General features: G+C 38.6%; 2 protein-coding genes and 1 pseudogene across 2 annotated transcripts; all 3 read left to right on the top strand.

The window, feature by feature from the left end:
* Positions 1–505: 505 nt before the first annotated feature.
* On the top strand, positions 506–6,281 carry LOC121808558 (serine/threonine-protein kinase tricornered-like). Its single transcript, XM_042209112.1, has 14 exons — positions 506–856; positions 1,559–1,906; positions 2,269–2,443; positions 2,921–3,004; positions 3,091–3,332; positions 3,423–3,642; positions 4,109–4,188; positions 4,278–4,362; positions 4,550–4,681; positions 4,762–4,875; positions 4,958–5,005; positions 5,528–5,612; positions 5,730–5,786; positions 5,865–6,281. Exons 2-14 carry the CDS (start codon positions 1,683–1,685, stop codon positions 5,963–5,965), a joined length of 1,647 nt encoding a protein of 548 aa, XP_042065046.1. The 5' UTR covers positions 506–856; positions 1,559–1,682; the 3' UTR covers positions 5,966–6,281.
* A 3,239-nt stretch (positions 6,282–9,520) lies between these two features.
* On the top strand, positions 9,521–11,761 carry LOC121806979 (uncharacterized protein At4g14342-like). Its single transcript, XM_042207161.1, has 4 exons — positions 9,521–9,669; positions 9,805–9,890; positions 10,013–10,136; positions 11,514–11,761. Exons 1-4 carry the CDS (start codon positions 9,664–9,666, stop codon positions 11,559–11,561), a joined length of 264 nt encoding a protein of 87 aa, XP_042063095.1. The 5' UTR covers positions 9,521–9,663; the 3' UTR covers positions 11,562–11,761.
* A 115-nt stretch (positions 11,762–11,876) lies between these two features.
* Positions 11,877–14,833, top strand: LOC121806978 (annotated as a pseudogene).
* The last annotated feature ends 690 nt before the right edge of the window (positions 14,834–15,523 follow it).

Genomic DNA, 15,523 nt, shown 5'->3' with positions numbered 1-15,523 from the left:
TACACGTGAAGTCAAGGCCAATGGTGACTTTATTATTGGTAAGAAGTTTCAGTATATGTATATCCAATCAAGTATGTTTCCCACTTAACCTTAGTTTTTCGATTATGTCGTATAGATTGGTCCGTGGTGAGTTTTTCAGTGGTGATAGAAGGTATGATCTTCCTCTATTTGGTACATTCATGTTGTCGTCATTTTTTTTATGTGTTTCTGTTATTTTGGAGAACTTAATGTTTGCGTTGTTTTTCATTTGTCGTTGTTTGTTAGTACTTGTTTTTTTAAGTGTTGTTTTGTTGAATTTTGATTTTTTCGTGTGAATATTAAACAATATAATTCAAATAAAAATCAAAAGATAGGGTAGAATATGTGTGTGTGGGTGAGAGAGATAGAGGAGAGTGAATATTGAGGGAGAAAGTTGGCAATAAGCATCTTTTAAAGACAACGCGTTTTTGCCGAAAAACGCGCGACAAATTCCAGTTAAACCCAACCACTGCAATTAGTGTTAAACAGAGGTTTCCACTTTCCCCTAAATAACAAAATTGTGATGAAGAAATTAGTTTTATCACAGAATTAAAATAAAGCAAAGATTTCACTTTCTCTCTCTCTCACATCTCTCCATCTTTTAATGGCGAAATGATCCACCAAAGCATAAAGCTTCCATTACAGACCTCTTCTTCGATTAGCTTCTCTCTCTGCAGATAATTCTAGGGTTTGGAAATTCACTGCTTTTTTATTGGAGTCCAGAGCTTTTACAATTTTTATGGTGGTATTTATAGCTCATTAATAGATAGCTCCTTTTATGGATTCTAGCTGCTGGTTGGACGCAGTTCTACAAGCTGTCTGATTCAATTTTTTGCAGGTGAGTGATTTGACTAGTACGTCGCTTTTGGTTACGAGATTTTGGGGATAATGCTGTTGATAGATCGCTTCGATACGGTCAATTGTGATGGGAGAGTTTGAATTTTTCTCAAAAAAATTGATTTTTTGTGATTTTCTAGAAGTGATTACTTCATTTTTAGAATCTTGTTATTGGATGAGCAATAATGTGGCTCATCGAATAGAATACAAGATCATTTCCGTTTTGATTGTATACGGAAAAATGGAAATTGTTGTCTCATTTAGTGATTCTATTTTTTTTAATGTTATGTCGATATGCTATTTGATTTTGTAGCTCTTCCTTTCTCTTTTTCTGTTTCTCCATTTGAGGGATGAGTTTATTTCTGGACTTATCCTTGATCTCGAAAAAAATTCCTGGACTTGTCCTTGTGTGTGTGTGTGTGTGTGTTATAAAATTCTATTTTTGGCATTTGGGTTTTTATGTTTGGAGCAGTCTAAGTAGAAGGTTAGTGCAAAAGTTTGTTATCCAATCAAGGAAAAATGTTGAGAACTCAGCACGAGATCAGAAAGGATGTGTTTTGAATAATAGTAGTAGTATAAAATTAATTAGAGTCATGATATGGAAGTTTTGGATTTGCTAACGACCAAAAAGGTGTTTCTTGGCATGAAAGAAGATTGACTACCTTTCTTGATTTATTACATTTTATTTCTCTGCTTTATGCAGCATTCCCAATGTACTGGAAGCTTGATGTGGAAGGAAGGATGGATATAATTTAGGACACTAAATTTATAGCATCCGAAAATTCGCACCTCACCTGAGTTTTGGAACAAAAGAGGAGTCGAAGTAGATGGAAGCAGTTAGGCGTTGGTGTTCGAAGCTCCATTCTAAGGAGAAGCATAAGACTTCGAACAAGAAGACAGAGCCTAGGCCTAATGGAAAAGAAGGTATGAAGGCACAGTTGAATGAGGAAACGCCTTCAAATGCAACTAAACAGAAGGCAGCTGCAGCCAAGCAGTACATTGAAAAGCATTACAAGGAACAAATGAAGAGCTTGCAGGAAAGGAGAGAGCGGTATGTCATTGTTCTATCTTTTATTGTGGATTTTACTTGACATATTTCGCCGGCATGCTAAATTTACTCATCGTGATCCATATCATTGGGTACCTATCCATAGTAGCACAATATAATGGAGTTTAAAGTATATGCTTCTTGTCCTTCCATTTGGCCAGATCCTTAATTCCACTTTACCTATGGGTTCCTGTTTGCACTTCCCCAAAAGAGCATTTTAATAAACTAATTCCAAAGCTGCATCTCATTTCTTGCAATTTCTCCCGTTCTCTCTGTTTTGGGGGTTGTTTTGAACAAATCCATTCCTGTTGATTTGTCTTACTTCAGGTGCAGATACTGAATTAAAGTTTTCTGTTTTCTTTTAGACGCGATATGCTTGAGAAAAAACTAGCTGATGCTGATGTCTCCGCGGAAGAGCAAAACAACATTTTGAAGTACTTAGAGAAGAAGGAAACAGAATATATGCGCCTTCAGAGGCATAAAATGGGTGCTGATGATTTTGAGCCATTAACCATGATTGGAAAGGGTGCATTTGGGGAGGTCCTTTCTTTCTCTCATGGATTCGATACAATTGTTTGTTTTTGGTCCCATTAGCTCCATGATATGATATTTGTTGATACTGCTATGTGTTTTTAGTCTCACCTCTTATCTTCATATAAAGCTGAAAATGGCATTTGCAAATATCTCAATTGATTCTAGTACCAAAATTGATAGTTAATGATTGCGACATAGGCAATAAATCTTCAGTCAAAAGGAGGACTAGCCTCCAGGTTGTGGTTGAGGCCCATGCATTTCATTCATTGAGTGTAGAAGAAGATTTTGTTTAAGACAAGCCAACTTAGATTGTATCGTAAATTGGTCAGTTTCTAATTGTATTTTATTTTCTTGTTCTTGTACTGATGGAAATATGTAGAATAGAAGTCTGTTATAGCAGTTGATGCTGATTTCCTTTGTTGCATGTTAAGCTATTTCCATGTATGTGTCTATAACTTTTTCGAAAACAATTTTCCACTTCAGGTTAGAATCTGCAGGGAGAAGAAAACTGGCCATGTGTACGCCATGAAAAAGCTCAAGAAGTCAGAGATGCTTCGTAGGGGCCAGGTAAAAAATTAATTTCTCATTCAAAACAAATAACAACCGTGGGAATTTTCTCTATTGTGCTTATTCCTCTCAGTCTCCATCTCTAGGTTGAGCATGTAAAAGCAGAACGGAATTTACTGGCGGAAGTTGACAGCAATTGCATTGTCAAGCTCTATTGTTCTTTCCAAGATGAAGAGTATCTATATCTAATAATGGAATACCTTCCTGGTGGAGATATGATGACCCTACTGATGCGTAAAGATACATTAACAGAAGATGAAGCCAGATTCTATGTAGGGGAAACAGTTCTTGCAATTGAATCTATCCACAAACACAATTATATTCATAGGTTTGTCCTACTTACTGATTGTCCAAGGTGAATGATGTCCTCTACTATTTTAAATTGATATCCTTCTTCTTTCTTTCTTATGTTTTTCAGAGATATCAAGCCTGATAACTTGCTTCTTGATAAATATGGACACATGAAGCTGTCTGATTTTGGATTGTGCAAACCACTGGATTGCAGTAATATTCAAGAAAAGGATTTTACTGTAGGCAAGAACTATAGTGGAGCTCTTCAAAGTGATGGGCGCCCTGCAGCACCTAAGCGCACTCAACAGGAGCAACTGCAACACTGGCAGCGGAACAGGAGGATGCTTGTATTTTTCCAACTCGTTCCAATTCTTAATTTTACATTATAGACCTAATCAACACTTAGCTTCTAATTCTGATATGTTGAGAGTTTGTGATCATTTGTTCAGAGTTAATAACCACAACTTTATTATTAAAAAAGAAAAAGGAAGAAAAGGTAGGACAATGGAAATCAGCAATCACTTTTTGTTTGTTTCTTGCTGCTTTTAGCATACACAACATTTTCTTAGAAGGTGTTGAACATACACATGTGGACAAGGATGAATATAAATACACATATATGCATGTGTGCGTGTGGCTTAGAGGGACTTATATTCGCCTAGTGCATAATAATATCCTAGTGTATCAACTTGAAATTTTGCCTTGATGATATATGCAGTATTGTTGTATGAGATTACATTCTTTCTTAGAAGAATGTTGGCAGTCGTAAGGACAGTATGTGATGAGTTCTATTCTTCCTTATATTTGCTGTAGGCCTATTCAACTGTTGGTACACCAGATTACATTGCTCCAGAAGTTCTGCTGAAAAAAGGATATGCAATGGAGTGTGATTGGTAAGTGTTTCTCAATGTTTTTGTTTTCATCTGAGAAGATATAGTGATATTTCAGATTTAGATTGTCACACCACATCCCAATTTTTTAGGTGGTCGATGGGGGCAATCATGTATGAGATGCTTGTCGGGTATCCGCCATTTTATTCTGATGAGCCCATGTCTACCTGTAGGAAGGTAATGAAGGATTCATTTTCATTTGCTTTGCTGTTCAACATGAAGCTTCCTTGTAGACCCTTTTACTTATTTCTTGGTTAAACATTACATTACGATTACCAATTTTTATTTGTAAGGTAACAGATTTTAGCACAACTGCACTTTTATAAACTCTTGTCTTAATCTTTATATATTGCTCTTTCTGCAGATTGTTAACTGGAGAACGCATTTGAAATTTCCAGAAGAGGCAAAACTGTCGCCAGAAGCTAAAGATCTTATCTGTAAACTCTTGTGTAATGTAGAGCAAAGGCTTGGTACAAGAGGTGCTGATGAAATCAAGGTGATCTTTGTGCTGTTCTAAATGTTCTGAAATAGTGTTAGTAACGAACCGTCAATTTATCTGTTTCCCCATCTTTTCAGGCTCACCCGTGGTTCATAGGCACTGAGTGGGATAAATTATATCAAATGACTGCTGCATTCATTCCTGAAGTTAATGGTGAACTGGATACCCAAAACTTTGAAAAGTTTGAAGAGGTTTTCCCCTTTCTAGATTAGACTTTGTCTGTTCCTTTCCACTTTCTAATTATTCTTGCTTATGATTTTGGTTTTTTTGCAGGCTGACAGTCAAGTCCCTTCAGCAACAAAATCAGGCCCCTGGAGGAAGGTGTGTCCATGCTGCTATTTACCTTTTTTTACCACTGTTCTCGTGATCTGCAATCATAAATTATCATTGAAAACCTGGTTTGGTGCTCAATAGAGCACTGTATTTTGTTTGTTTGATGCTGTCTTATGATTGTGGTATGGATCAAGATCCCTCGTGTAGCAATGTGTCTTGTAGCTATATGAACATATCTGCCCATACATCAGTGAAACGCTGGGTGTTCATATTTGAGTGTTTGTTGCAACAAAGCATGTAACACACTCTACTGAAGATATGCCCAATGTGACAAGCTTAATGAAAATTGAGCTAGCTTTGGTGAAGGTTTCCAACAACAGATGCGAAGGTTGACCTCAGAATGGTTCACATTTCTTTTACCATGACTTGAAAATAACGCAATATCATGAAAAGAGAGAGAAGATATTGTCTGGGAAAGCGATCTAGTCATCTAGTGAAGCTTGTCATTTTATTGCTGTACAAGTCTCTGATGCTGCAACAAGATCTGATATGTATTTCTTTATTACACAGATGCTTTCTTCTAAGGACGTGAACTTCATGGGATACACCTACAAGAACTTTGAAATCGTGAATGATCATGAAGTCCCAGGAATGGGTAAGTGTCATATTATCTGTTTCCATATGCTAGTCTATTTTTGGTAATCCATATTTTTCAGTTTCTTAAACTAAACAAGTATCGACTGATTTCAATGTGTCTTTGTGTTTCTACCAGTTGAACTGAAGAAGAAGAACACTAAGCCTAAGAGACCTACAGTGAAGTCCCTTTTCAGTACGATCCTTTTCCATCTCAGCTAGTTTATAGATTTTGTTGGTACTTGCCCTTATATTTTCTTGTTACTCGTACTAGGCGAGGAGTCAGACTCAGAATCCACTCAGTCTTCATCAAATGGAAGTTTCCTAAACCTGTTACCTCCTAAATCAGATACCTCAAAGCAACGCGATTTTTAGAGTTACGATAGCTACCAGAGTGAAGGAGTGGTGTAAACTGTAAAGCATTTTCTGCATAGCTTCATTTGGGTTGTCTTCCTTCTTCATGTGCTTGAACTGTAAGTAGCCATGATGATGGCAGTTTTCCAGCTATATTTAATTGATTCTACAACAGCTTGTGTAAATCATACCCTCATTGTACATATTTCTCCTCACAAAGGATGGTGTAATTCTTTTTGAATTTTCTTGCTGTAGAAACTAATTCATTGTTCATAGGATCAATGTGAACAAACTACTGCAATTTTGAAAAAGAAAAATGAAGCTTTGTTTGCTGCTTTGTTGGCTGTTGTTCATAGTGGTACCTCATGAGTTCTGGAAATTATACTCGTATGTGATTGCACCAAGTATTGCACCAAGTATTGCACAACTTTGGTCTGCATATTTTTGTTTTTTATTGTAATTTATAATTTTGATTATTTCTGTTACATTTTCTTAATAGAGTATATGATAAAAAAAAAAGTGAGCATGGACATATTGTCAGTAGTGCTTGTGATTAGTAAGACCATCCGCAATGGGCGGACGATGGCACGCCCGGTGGCGCGCATCGTCCGCGCCATTCATCGTCCGCCCCCATTGTGGGTGTGTGGCATAGGCCGCGGACGATAGTCGCGGCCTATGCTTCGGGCGCGACTTAAACCACGGACGATGGCCATCGTCCGCGACATCGTCCGCCCCATTGTGAAGGCCGCGGACGATGGCACGCGGTTTCGTTTTTTTATATAAATCCCGTTTTTCATTTAGTTGTGAATACGAAATATCGACTATATCTCAACATATTCTCTCTCAACATCCAACGAAAATGAATCCCGGCGAACACACCAATAGTTCTAGTTCGTCTGATTCCGGTCGTTCGATTGACGAAGCATTAGATGCAGCCGTTGAAGAGGCCATGGCGGCATGCTATTCGCAAATGCAGCGCGAGAAGGCAGCGGCTGCAGCGGCGGCTGAGCAAGTCCATCGTCCTATTCGACATAGGACGTATGTCCGACGCAACCACAAGGAAGCTCACAGGCGTCTGGTTGAAGACTATTTTACCGATCAACCACGTTGGGGCCCGACTGTGTTCCGCCGCCGGTTTCGAATGTCGAGGTACCTTTTTCTCAGCATTGTTCGTACATTGTCTTCACGTGAAGAATACTTCACGTTTCGGGAGGACGGCATCGGGAAACCCGGCCTTACACCATTGCAAAAGTGCACGACTGCTATTCGTCAGTTGGCATACGGCACCACGGCGGACCTTTTTGACGAGTACCTCCACTGTGGGGAGACTACAAGCCGCGAGTGTCTGAAGTACTTTTGTCGGGGGATAGTAGAGGCCTATGGCGACACATATTTGCGCAAGCCAACAGCCACTGATTGTCAGGGTCTGATGCAGATGCACGAGAGGGCGCACGGGTTCCTGGGATGCTCGGGAGCATCGACTGTATGCACTGGCAGTGGAAGAACTGTCCGACGGCGTGGAGAGGCCAATTCACAAGTGGATACAAGGGCAGCCACCCGACGATGATCCTCGAAGCCGTCGCTGACTATCGGCTTTGGATCTGGCATGCTTACTTCGGCGTAGCCGGGTCGAACAACGACACATCGACCGAGACACCCGATAGAGGGTTACCGTTAGGTTTCGATGAGGTTTTATCTAGGCATGCCTCAATGCGCAACCAACAGGAGCATGCGCAGCTCATGAGCGACATGATTGAAGAAGTGTGGGCTCGTAACCGCCGTCGCTGAGTTTGCGTTTTTTATTATTTCGCATTGTAATGTATTAATTTTTATTAAATGAATGAAGTTTTTAAAATTCGTATTTTAAATGTATTTTAGTTTTTTTTATAATTCGTATGTATTTTGTAAATATTACAAAATTGATGATGTGGCGCGCCTTAGGGCGCCCCACTGCAGGAGGAGAAGGAGGAGGATAAAAATGCTGACGTGGCGCGCAATAGGGCGCGCCTTAGAGCGCCCCACTGCTGATGGTCTAAGTGGCATATACGTAGTATTTAATTAAACGCATTAACCGATTTTATATTACTAGTAAACATCACGTATAACTGGTGTAACTCTCGTGCAATGCATGTTGTATTTTTGCAAATTGTAAATTGTGTTTTTGACATTAATAATAATATTATTATGTAAATAATAATATGTATATATTGATATAATAATAATTTAAGTACGAAAATATAATTAAAATATACTATAAAATAAATCACAACTTATAATTACTAGGGTTGAGGTGTGATCAATTGCTAACTATTTAAGTTGCTAACTCTGCTAATTCATCAACACAATATATTAAAAATGTCAACACATAATTTTGTTGAACTTCAATATACTGTGTTAATATTATGTGTTGACATTTTTAATACATTGCATTGATGAGTTAGCAGAGTTAGCAATTTAAATAGTTAGCAATATAACATAACCCCTAGGGTAATCATTTTCGTAACAACTTGAAATGACAAAATACCATGATAAAGCTAATAAGCTTTCATGAGTAATTTGTCGATATATTTACTTAGGATTGTATTAAACTGACAACCATATTTAAAATGACAACATATCATCAATGGGGACCTTTAGATTTAGGAACAAATTTAATCTTAGTCTGCCACGTGGTAGGCTTGTTTGCATGTATAGCAGATTGCTTGATTATCTCTTATTTCGTATTGTAGATTGCTTGGAACTAGGGGTGGCAAATCGTGCGGATTGGGTCGTTATCGGGTTGACCCGATAACGACCCAACCCAATAAGGCCAAACCCGAACCCAACCTGTTAAGGAAACCCCAAACCCGAACACGAATCCGACCCGCCACCTCCAAACCCGGACACGACCCGGACACGACCCAAACACGATAGCGACACGAACCGCTTTGGGTTGACCCGACACGATAGCAACACGATATCGACCTGAACACGATAGCAACACGATAGCGACACGATAGCGACACAATAGCAACACGATAGCGACCCGACACGATAACAACACGATAGCGACACGAACCGCTTTGGGAGGTAATTCTAATTTCTAAACCCTAATCTATTTTTTTATTATTTTCCTAAGTAAAAGTTACTAAATTAAATCTAATAAAAATAAAAATAATAAAATAATAAAATATTAATTTTTAACAGGTTACCCGCACCCGACCCGCACCCGACCCGAATTTTTCGTGTTCTTATTGGGTCAACCCAATAATGACCCGTATCCAATAAGACTTGATCCAAACCCAATTATTTCGTGCGGATTCGTGTCGGATTATCGTGTCGTGTCAAAAATTGCCAGCCCTACTTGGAACCATATATCGAGTTGTTTGCCTATGTATCACACATTGTTTGCCTATTTATAGCAGATCGCAGATTGCATGCTACGTTGTTGTCAAGTTGTCCCTAATGCATGTATCTTTAAATTAATAAGTTTCACGATTCCAAAATTATTGATTTTATAAAACAAATTGCCAAAGTATAATATGCGATTCAGCTGCTTACACGATTCCAAAATTATTGATTTTATAAAAAAAATTGCCATAGTATAATATGCGATTCAGCTGCTTACATAAAAACGCTGCGTTTACAAGAGTCGCTATATCAGTTAATCTATAAACAGAGTTTCCACTCAAAATCATACCGATCATTTCTCCTTCAGCTCTCTCAATCTAAGAATCAATATGCAGGTAAACAGTTTAAATCCGTACTGAAACCCTAGTTCTTTCCTTTATCTATCCTCAATCTTCTTCTTCGAAATTCACCATCTCTGGACTTATTTAAACTTTGATGGATGCTAATTTGCGTGGCTTTGATCGGTGTAGGCGAGCGACAGGTTTAATATCAACTCGCAGCTCGAGCATTTGCAAGCTAAGTATGTCGGCACAGGGCACGCCGACTTGACTCGATTGTAAGTGCCCTAGCCCAAAATCTGAGGAAATATTTCTTATTTGACTCGATTGTTTTCGACGAATCAACTCTTATTATTTTCCTAAATGTTGTGAATTTTGGGGGAAATTGCTTCTCTTGTAGTGAATGGGCGGTGAATATCCACCGAGATAGCTACGCCTCGTACGTCGGGCATTATCCGGTTCTGGCCTACTTTGCGGTCGCTGAAAATGAATCCATTGGGAGAGAGCGCTACAATTTCATGCAGGTATACCTTCCGCTGGATCTTTTTATTTGATTTTGTCTTTGGTTGTTAATTTAGTCATCTGGTGAAAGTAAGGTATTTCAATTTTTTGGGCCTGTTGAGTTTTTCAAGTTTTATTTTATAACCCCCTTTAGTTTCTTTATTTATTGGACTTGGTGGTTGGCTTTTGTAGATTTTGTATGGTAAATGTTTAACTGATTGTCTATGAAATGATTCAATGAGATGTGAGTCGATTGGTGCAATCTTTTCATTATTTGGCCCTTTCAGCTCTGAGTTAGGTTTTCTGGTCAAAATTTACAATGTTTTGCGAGTACTTCTGGGTAGTGCTACATTTTGATTCAGTGTTTTGAAGAAGATGAGTGGTGTGTGCTACATTTTGTATTGTTTTGGCTTCAATTGGTCATTGTACAGTATGCATGAACAGAAATGAATGAATAATGTCATAGATGGTATGTTTGATTGGTTTTATTCTAACAATTAATCAACGGATAGATGAAAATACCACTTATACAAAGTATCTGGGTTACAAGTTGTTGGTATGACATGTCTGAGAAATTGGTGTTAATAGTACTATATAGTAGTAGTAGTAGTAGTAGTAGTAGTATTTTTTATTTTAACATGATTATCTATGCTAAATGGTTTCCTGCATCATTCTGGCTGAGTGTCTTATTCTGCCAGCATATGTGAGAGCAGTTTCTTGTAAAGTTGTTCATATTTGGCTCCAGCCACTCATCTGCCCAAACCAAATTCAGTTCAGGTGACTGATTTTTCGTTTGGTGAGGGTTCAGTGGTACCACCAAAACTATTGATTGGGTGGTTGAGGGAGGCACTCTAAGCCTGGTTGAGGATCTTATAATGCTTTAGATTTAAAGAATGTTTATTTGCTTTATAACTGATTGAGGGATCACTTCTTTGAAGAAGTATCTTGCCTCCCTTGGACCCTCAGTTTCTCTTCCCCTCTCCCTTGAGCGCCACATTTCAAATTTTCAACACCAAGCCTGCCAATATTGCATCCACCCACAACACAAGTGCACCGCATGCACAAACAGAGTTTTGGACTGCCACTATCACCTCCCTATGCCCCCCCCCCCAACCCACCTTTTTTTTCTCTCTATGCATGTATTGCTCCAAATCTTGATGGGAAGACAATCTAGTCTTATTGCTTGAGGCGAAGTTTTGTTAGGAACTCTCCTAACTGAACAAGACAACCATAGTCAGCTGCCCCATTAAACACCTGTTGCTTCTGGTGAAAATAGTAATCAGGAGACGGTGCAGCTTTTAGAACATCTACTTCTTCATATGTTTGATATTTTGGAAATTGTGTGTGGCTTGGTTTTTGTATCAAAGCTAATATCTTTTGAAATCCCAACTTCCGTGCAGAAAATGCTTTTGCCATGTGGTCTTCCTCCCGAGAGAGAAGACGATTGAAATGCCTTTGGAGAACGTTGTGGCTGGTGAAAGCTGAAAACTGCACTTGAAAGTTCTCAGAGACCTGGTCATGGCTTCCGCCACTGTTATCCTATCTTAGCAGTTCTAGATTTGGAACTTGAGCTTAAATCATTCACGCTGTAGTTGACTGCTAAACACAATGCCTGATTTTTGCAGAGCAAAGATTGCTACTTTTTCTAGTTGCGTTGCGATCTCAAGAATTCAATCTTGTTCTCTTTCTTACAGAAATAGATAATCTTCAGTTCGAATTGTAGCCATACACTAATCTTTGAAAAAAAAATTACTTGATACACGAGTATTGCGAATACTAAGAAGAAATGCATTATGGTTAATAAAATGACAAAAATAAAGTTAGTGGTAAGCTAATCACAAAAAAGTAAGTACTTGAACTTACAGAATAACAATATTCATAAAATTCATTTTTATGAAAGCTATATATAGATTTAAATTTGAAAGAAGGAAGAAAATGCGTGTTTACTGAAAATCTGAACATTGAAGTTGAAGTGAGGAGGAATTGCTGCGACAAAAAAATCGATGAAAAACACCGTTGAGGTCATCGCAAACATTTTGGGCAATCCTTCCGTCATCAAAACTAGCTCTGAAGCCAAACAGCTCCACGCCCAAATCGTCAAACGCCAAGGAAATGCCATTCTTTTTGCTAAATCCGCTGCTATCATTCTCTCGGTCTACGCCAACTTCAACCTCTTACGAGACTGCCTCTCTCTCTTCAACGCTTTCCGCTATCCGGCTCCGGGCAAGGCGTGGAAATCAATCATCAGATGCTGCGCTTCCAACGGAAATTTCGAAGAATCCGTAGCTTTCTTCAAGAAAATGAGGGCCGCGGGGAAACTCCCGGATAGGAACGTGTTCCCTTCTTTGCTGAAAACGTGCGCCGCCCATTTGGGCGATTTGAGGTTTGGTGAAGCGGTGCATTGCTGCGTCATCAGGGTCGGGTTGGATTCGGATCTTTTTACGGGTAATGCGCTCATGAATATGTATGTAAAGCTGGAGCCTTTGAACGCACGCGACGTGTTTGATTGTTGTTCTGAACCAAAATGGCCGTTTCGATTCTACAATTGTTTGAATAGGACTGTGAGTTCAGGTAGTTATATGCAAGATTATAAAGATAAGTTTGAAGTGGTTGACGAGAAACTCCACTCTTCTGATGAAAATGCTAGTGATGAGCAGATGATTGTTGATGATTACGTGAGTTTGAAAAATAATGTGAGGAGAAGTAATGTTGATTGCAGTGATGGGGAGATTGTAGTTGTTGGTAGTGTTTTAGGTAAGAGGAAAAACAGTGTGGAGAAAGTTTTTGAAACAATGCCAGTTCGAGATGTTGTGTCTTGGAACACAGTGATCGGAGGGCATGTCCAAAATGGGATGTATGAGGAAGCTTTGTTGACGTTGAAGGATATGGGGCTGGGGAACTTGAGGCCCGATTCTTACACTTTATCTACTATCCTTCCGGTCTTTGCAAAGTACGTAGATGTGAGGAAGGGGAAAGAGATTCATGGGTATGCAGTTAGGCATGGTCATGACAAAGATGTGTTTATTGGTAGTAGTTTGATTGATATGTATGCAAATTGTATGCAGTTGGAGTATTCATACAAGGTATTCGGTTTATCTCCTCAAAAGGACAGAGTTTCTTGGAATTCCATGATAGCAGTGTGTGTCCAGAATGGATGTTTTGATGATGGATTGAGATATTTTAGGGAGATGTTGAAGGCTGGTGTTGAGCCTGTGGCGTTTTCATTTTCGAGTATCATGCCAGCCTGTGCCCATCTTGCGATGCTATGTTTGGGTAAAGAGCTGCATGGCTACATTATTAGACGGGGCTTTGATGATAACATCTTTGTTGCTAGCTCCCTGATGGACATGTATGCAAAATGTGGTAACATAGAGACTGCAAAGTGGATTTTCGACAAGATGGAGTTTCATGACACAGTGTCATGGACAGCCATGATCATGGCGTATGCCTTGAATGGGCATGCCCGTGATGCCATTTCATTCTTTGAGAAGATGGAGATGGAGGGGGTGAAACCAAACTCTGGTTCCTTCCTTGCTGTTTTGACGGCCTGTAGCCATGGCGGATTGGTGGATGAAGCTCAGATGTTTTTTGACAGGATGACTCTGGGTTATGCTATTCCACCAGGGATAGAGCACTATGCAGCAGTCTCAGATCTTCTTGGCCGTGCAGGGAGATTGGATGAAGCTTACGAGTTTATCTGTAAGATGCATATTAAACCAACAGATGCGATTTGGTTGACTTTGTTGTCTGCTTGTCGTGTCCACAAGAACGTGGAACTGGCTGAAAAGGTTGCCAAAGAAGTATTAGCAATCGATCCTGAATCAGTTAATGCTTATGTTCTGTTATCCAATGTTTATGTTGATGTGGGGAGGTGGAAAGAGGCTACAAAGCTGAGAACCACCATGAGAAAGAAAGGTGTGAAGAAGAACGAAGCTTGCAGCTGGATTGAAGTCGTATAAGTGCTGATTTGCAAGGCGAGCAAGATATTGTGAGACGAATGCAGCTTGAATGGGACGTGCCAGGCATGAACATGGTGCTGCACAACGTGGATGAGGAGCAGAAGATACATACATATATATGCTGTCCAAGATCTTACACAGATGGATCGTTGTTGTGATCTTGTTCGATTTCACCATTCAAGGAAGGAGATTCTTACAGAAGGATTGTAGAGTCGTTTGAGCAAAGGAGTTGAGATTAAGAATGTTGTGACAATACTAAATTTTGCTTCTATTTATACTCCATGTTGAACTAGTTTGAACTGTGCATGTGGCAGAAATCAATTCTTAAATTCAACTATTTCTTTCAGAATGTTATGGAATCCATTTGTTGCATATAGAAAATCTCCTCTGGCTTAATTCGATGCAAAAGCGAAGAATCTTTTCAAGGCTTGACATGCCATGAATCCTCTTGAAAGATAGGGTGTTGGGTTAAGTTTCGCAACAAGCATAACCCTCTTGTTTAGTTGCCACCGTTGAATTTGGAACCTTGACCAGACTGTCGGTGATAAGTCGGAGGAAGGTGAGGATGATGTCAAGTCATTATGCACTGGGAGACACGTGCTACAATGGACAGGGCAAAGGGTGTCCGTGCCTCGTCATCATCAGTGCACGTCATGTGTATAAAATTCGTCGTAGAAAGAAGGTTTTAATGGAATAAGCGCATAGGAAGTTTGTTTTTTCTTTAAATTTTTCTGCAACTTGATTTGTTTTATTTATTTTGTTTTTTAGCTTGACATGATATGTATATAAATGGACAGTATTTGGGTCCTGTTACTACTGTTTGTGGTCAGCGTGTACCTATTGTATTGTTATGGATAATTTATTTATTTAAATTTATATCGTATGATGGAATTGTCACAATCTTATTTGTTGTTTGCTAATTTTCTCGACCACTGTATCTCAATGGGACTAAAAAAATCTTTAATACTTTTTTCTTGTATTGATTGATCACGAAATATTTGTTTTGTTACATATACACATAAATTATTGTTAAAAGGTCATGCTTTTTTATGTAATCTCGGTAACGAATTGGAGATTAACATGGACTTAGTCATGAAGACTTTAATTTTATATAAGGGGAAACAATAGAATTCTCATATATCGACAAGTGCCCACAATTAAAAGAGAGAGATATTAGTAATTCACAAGAAAATTCCGTGCACACGTTATCTTTACTTTCACAAAGAAGTTTCTTCAAAATAATTATTGAAACTAATCATCTTTTTAGATGTCTTTAGGCTACCAAAAACCCTAAAAAAGGAAAATTATACCGTAAAACCTTGAAAAAAAAATACTGCAGTCTATCACAAAAATTTTTAATAATAAAGATTAAAAAATTTATACTTAAATTTTAAATATAAATGTATACTACTATCTTTATTCAAAACAACATTAGAATATAGTATTTGTCA

The sequence above is a fragment of the Salvia splendens genome, chromosome 6 (genome assembly GCF_004379255.2).
Source record: "Salvia splendens isolate huo1 chromosome 6, SspV2, whole genome shotgun sequence".
In the NCBI taxonomy this organism is placed as follows: Eukaryota; Viridiplantae; Streptophyta; class Magnoliopsida; order Lamiales; family Lamiaceae; genus Salvia; species Salvia splendens.
The sequence above is the reverse complement of the archived record's forward strand: the minus strand, read 5'-3'. Positions and strand labels throughout refer to the sequence as shown.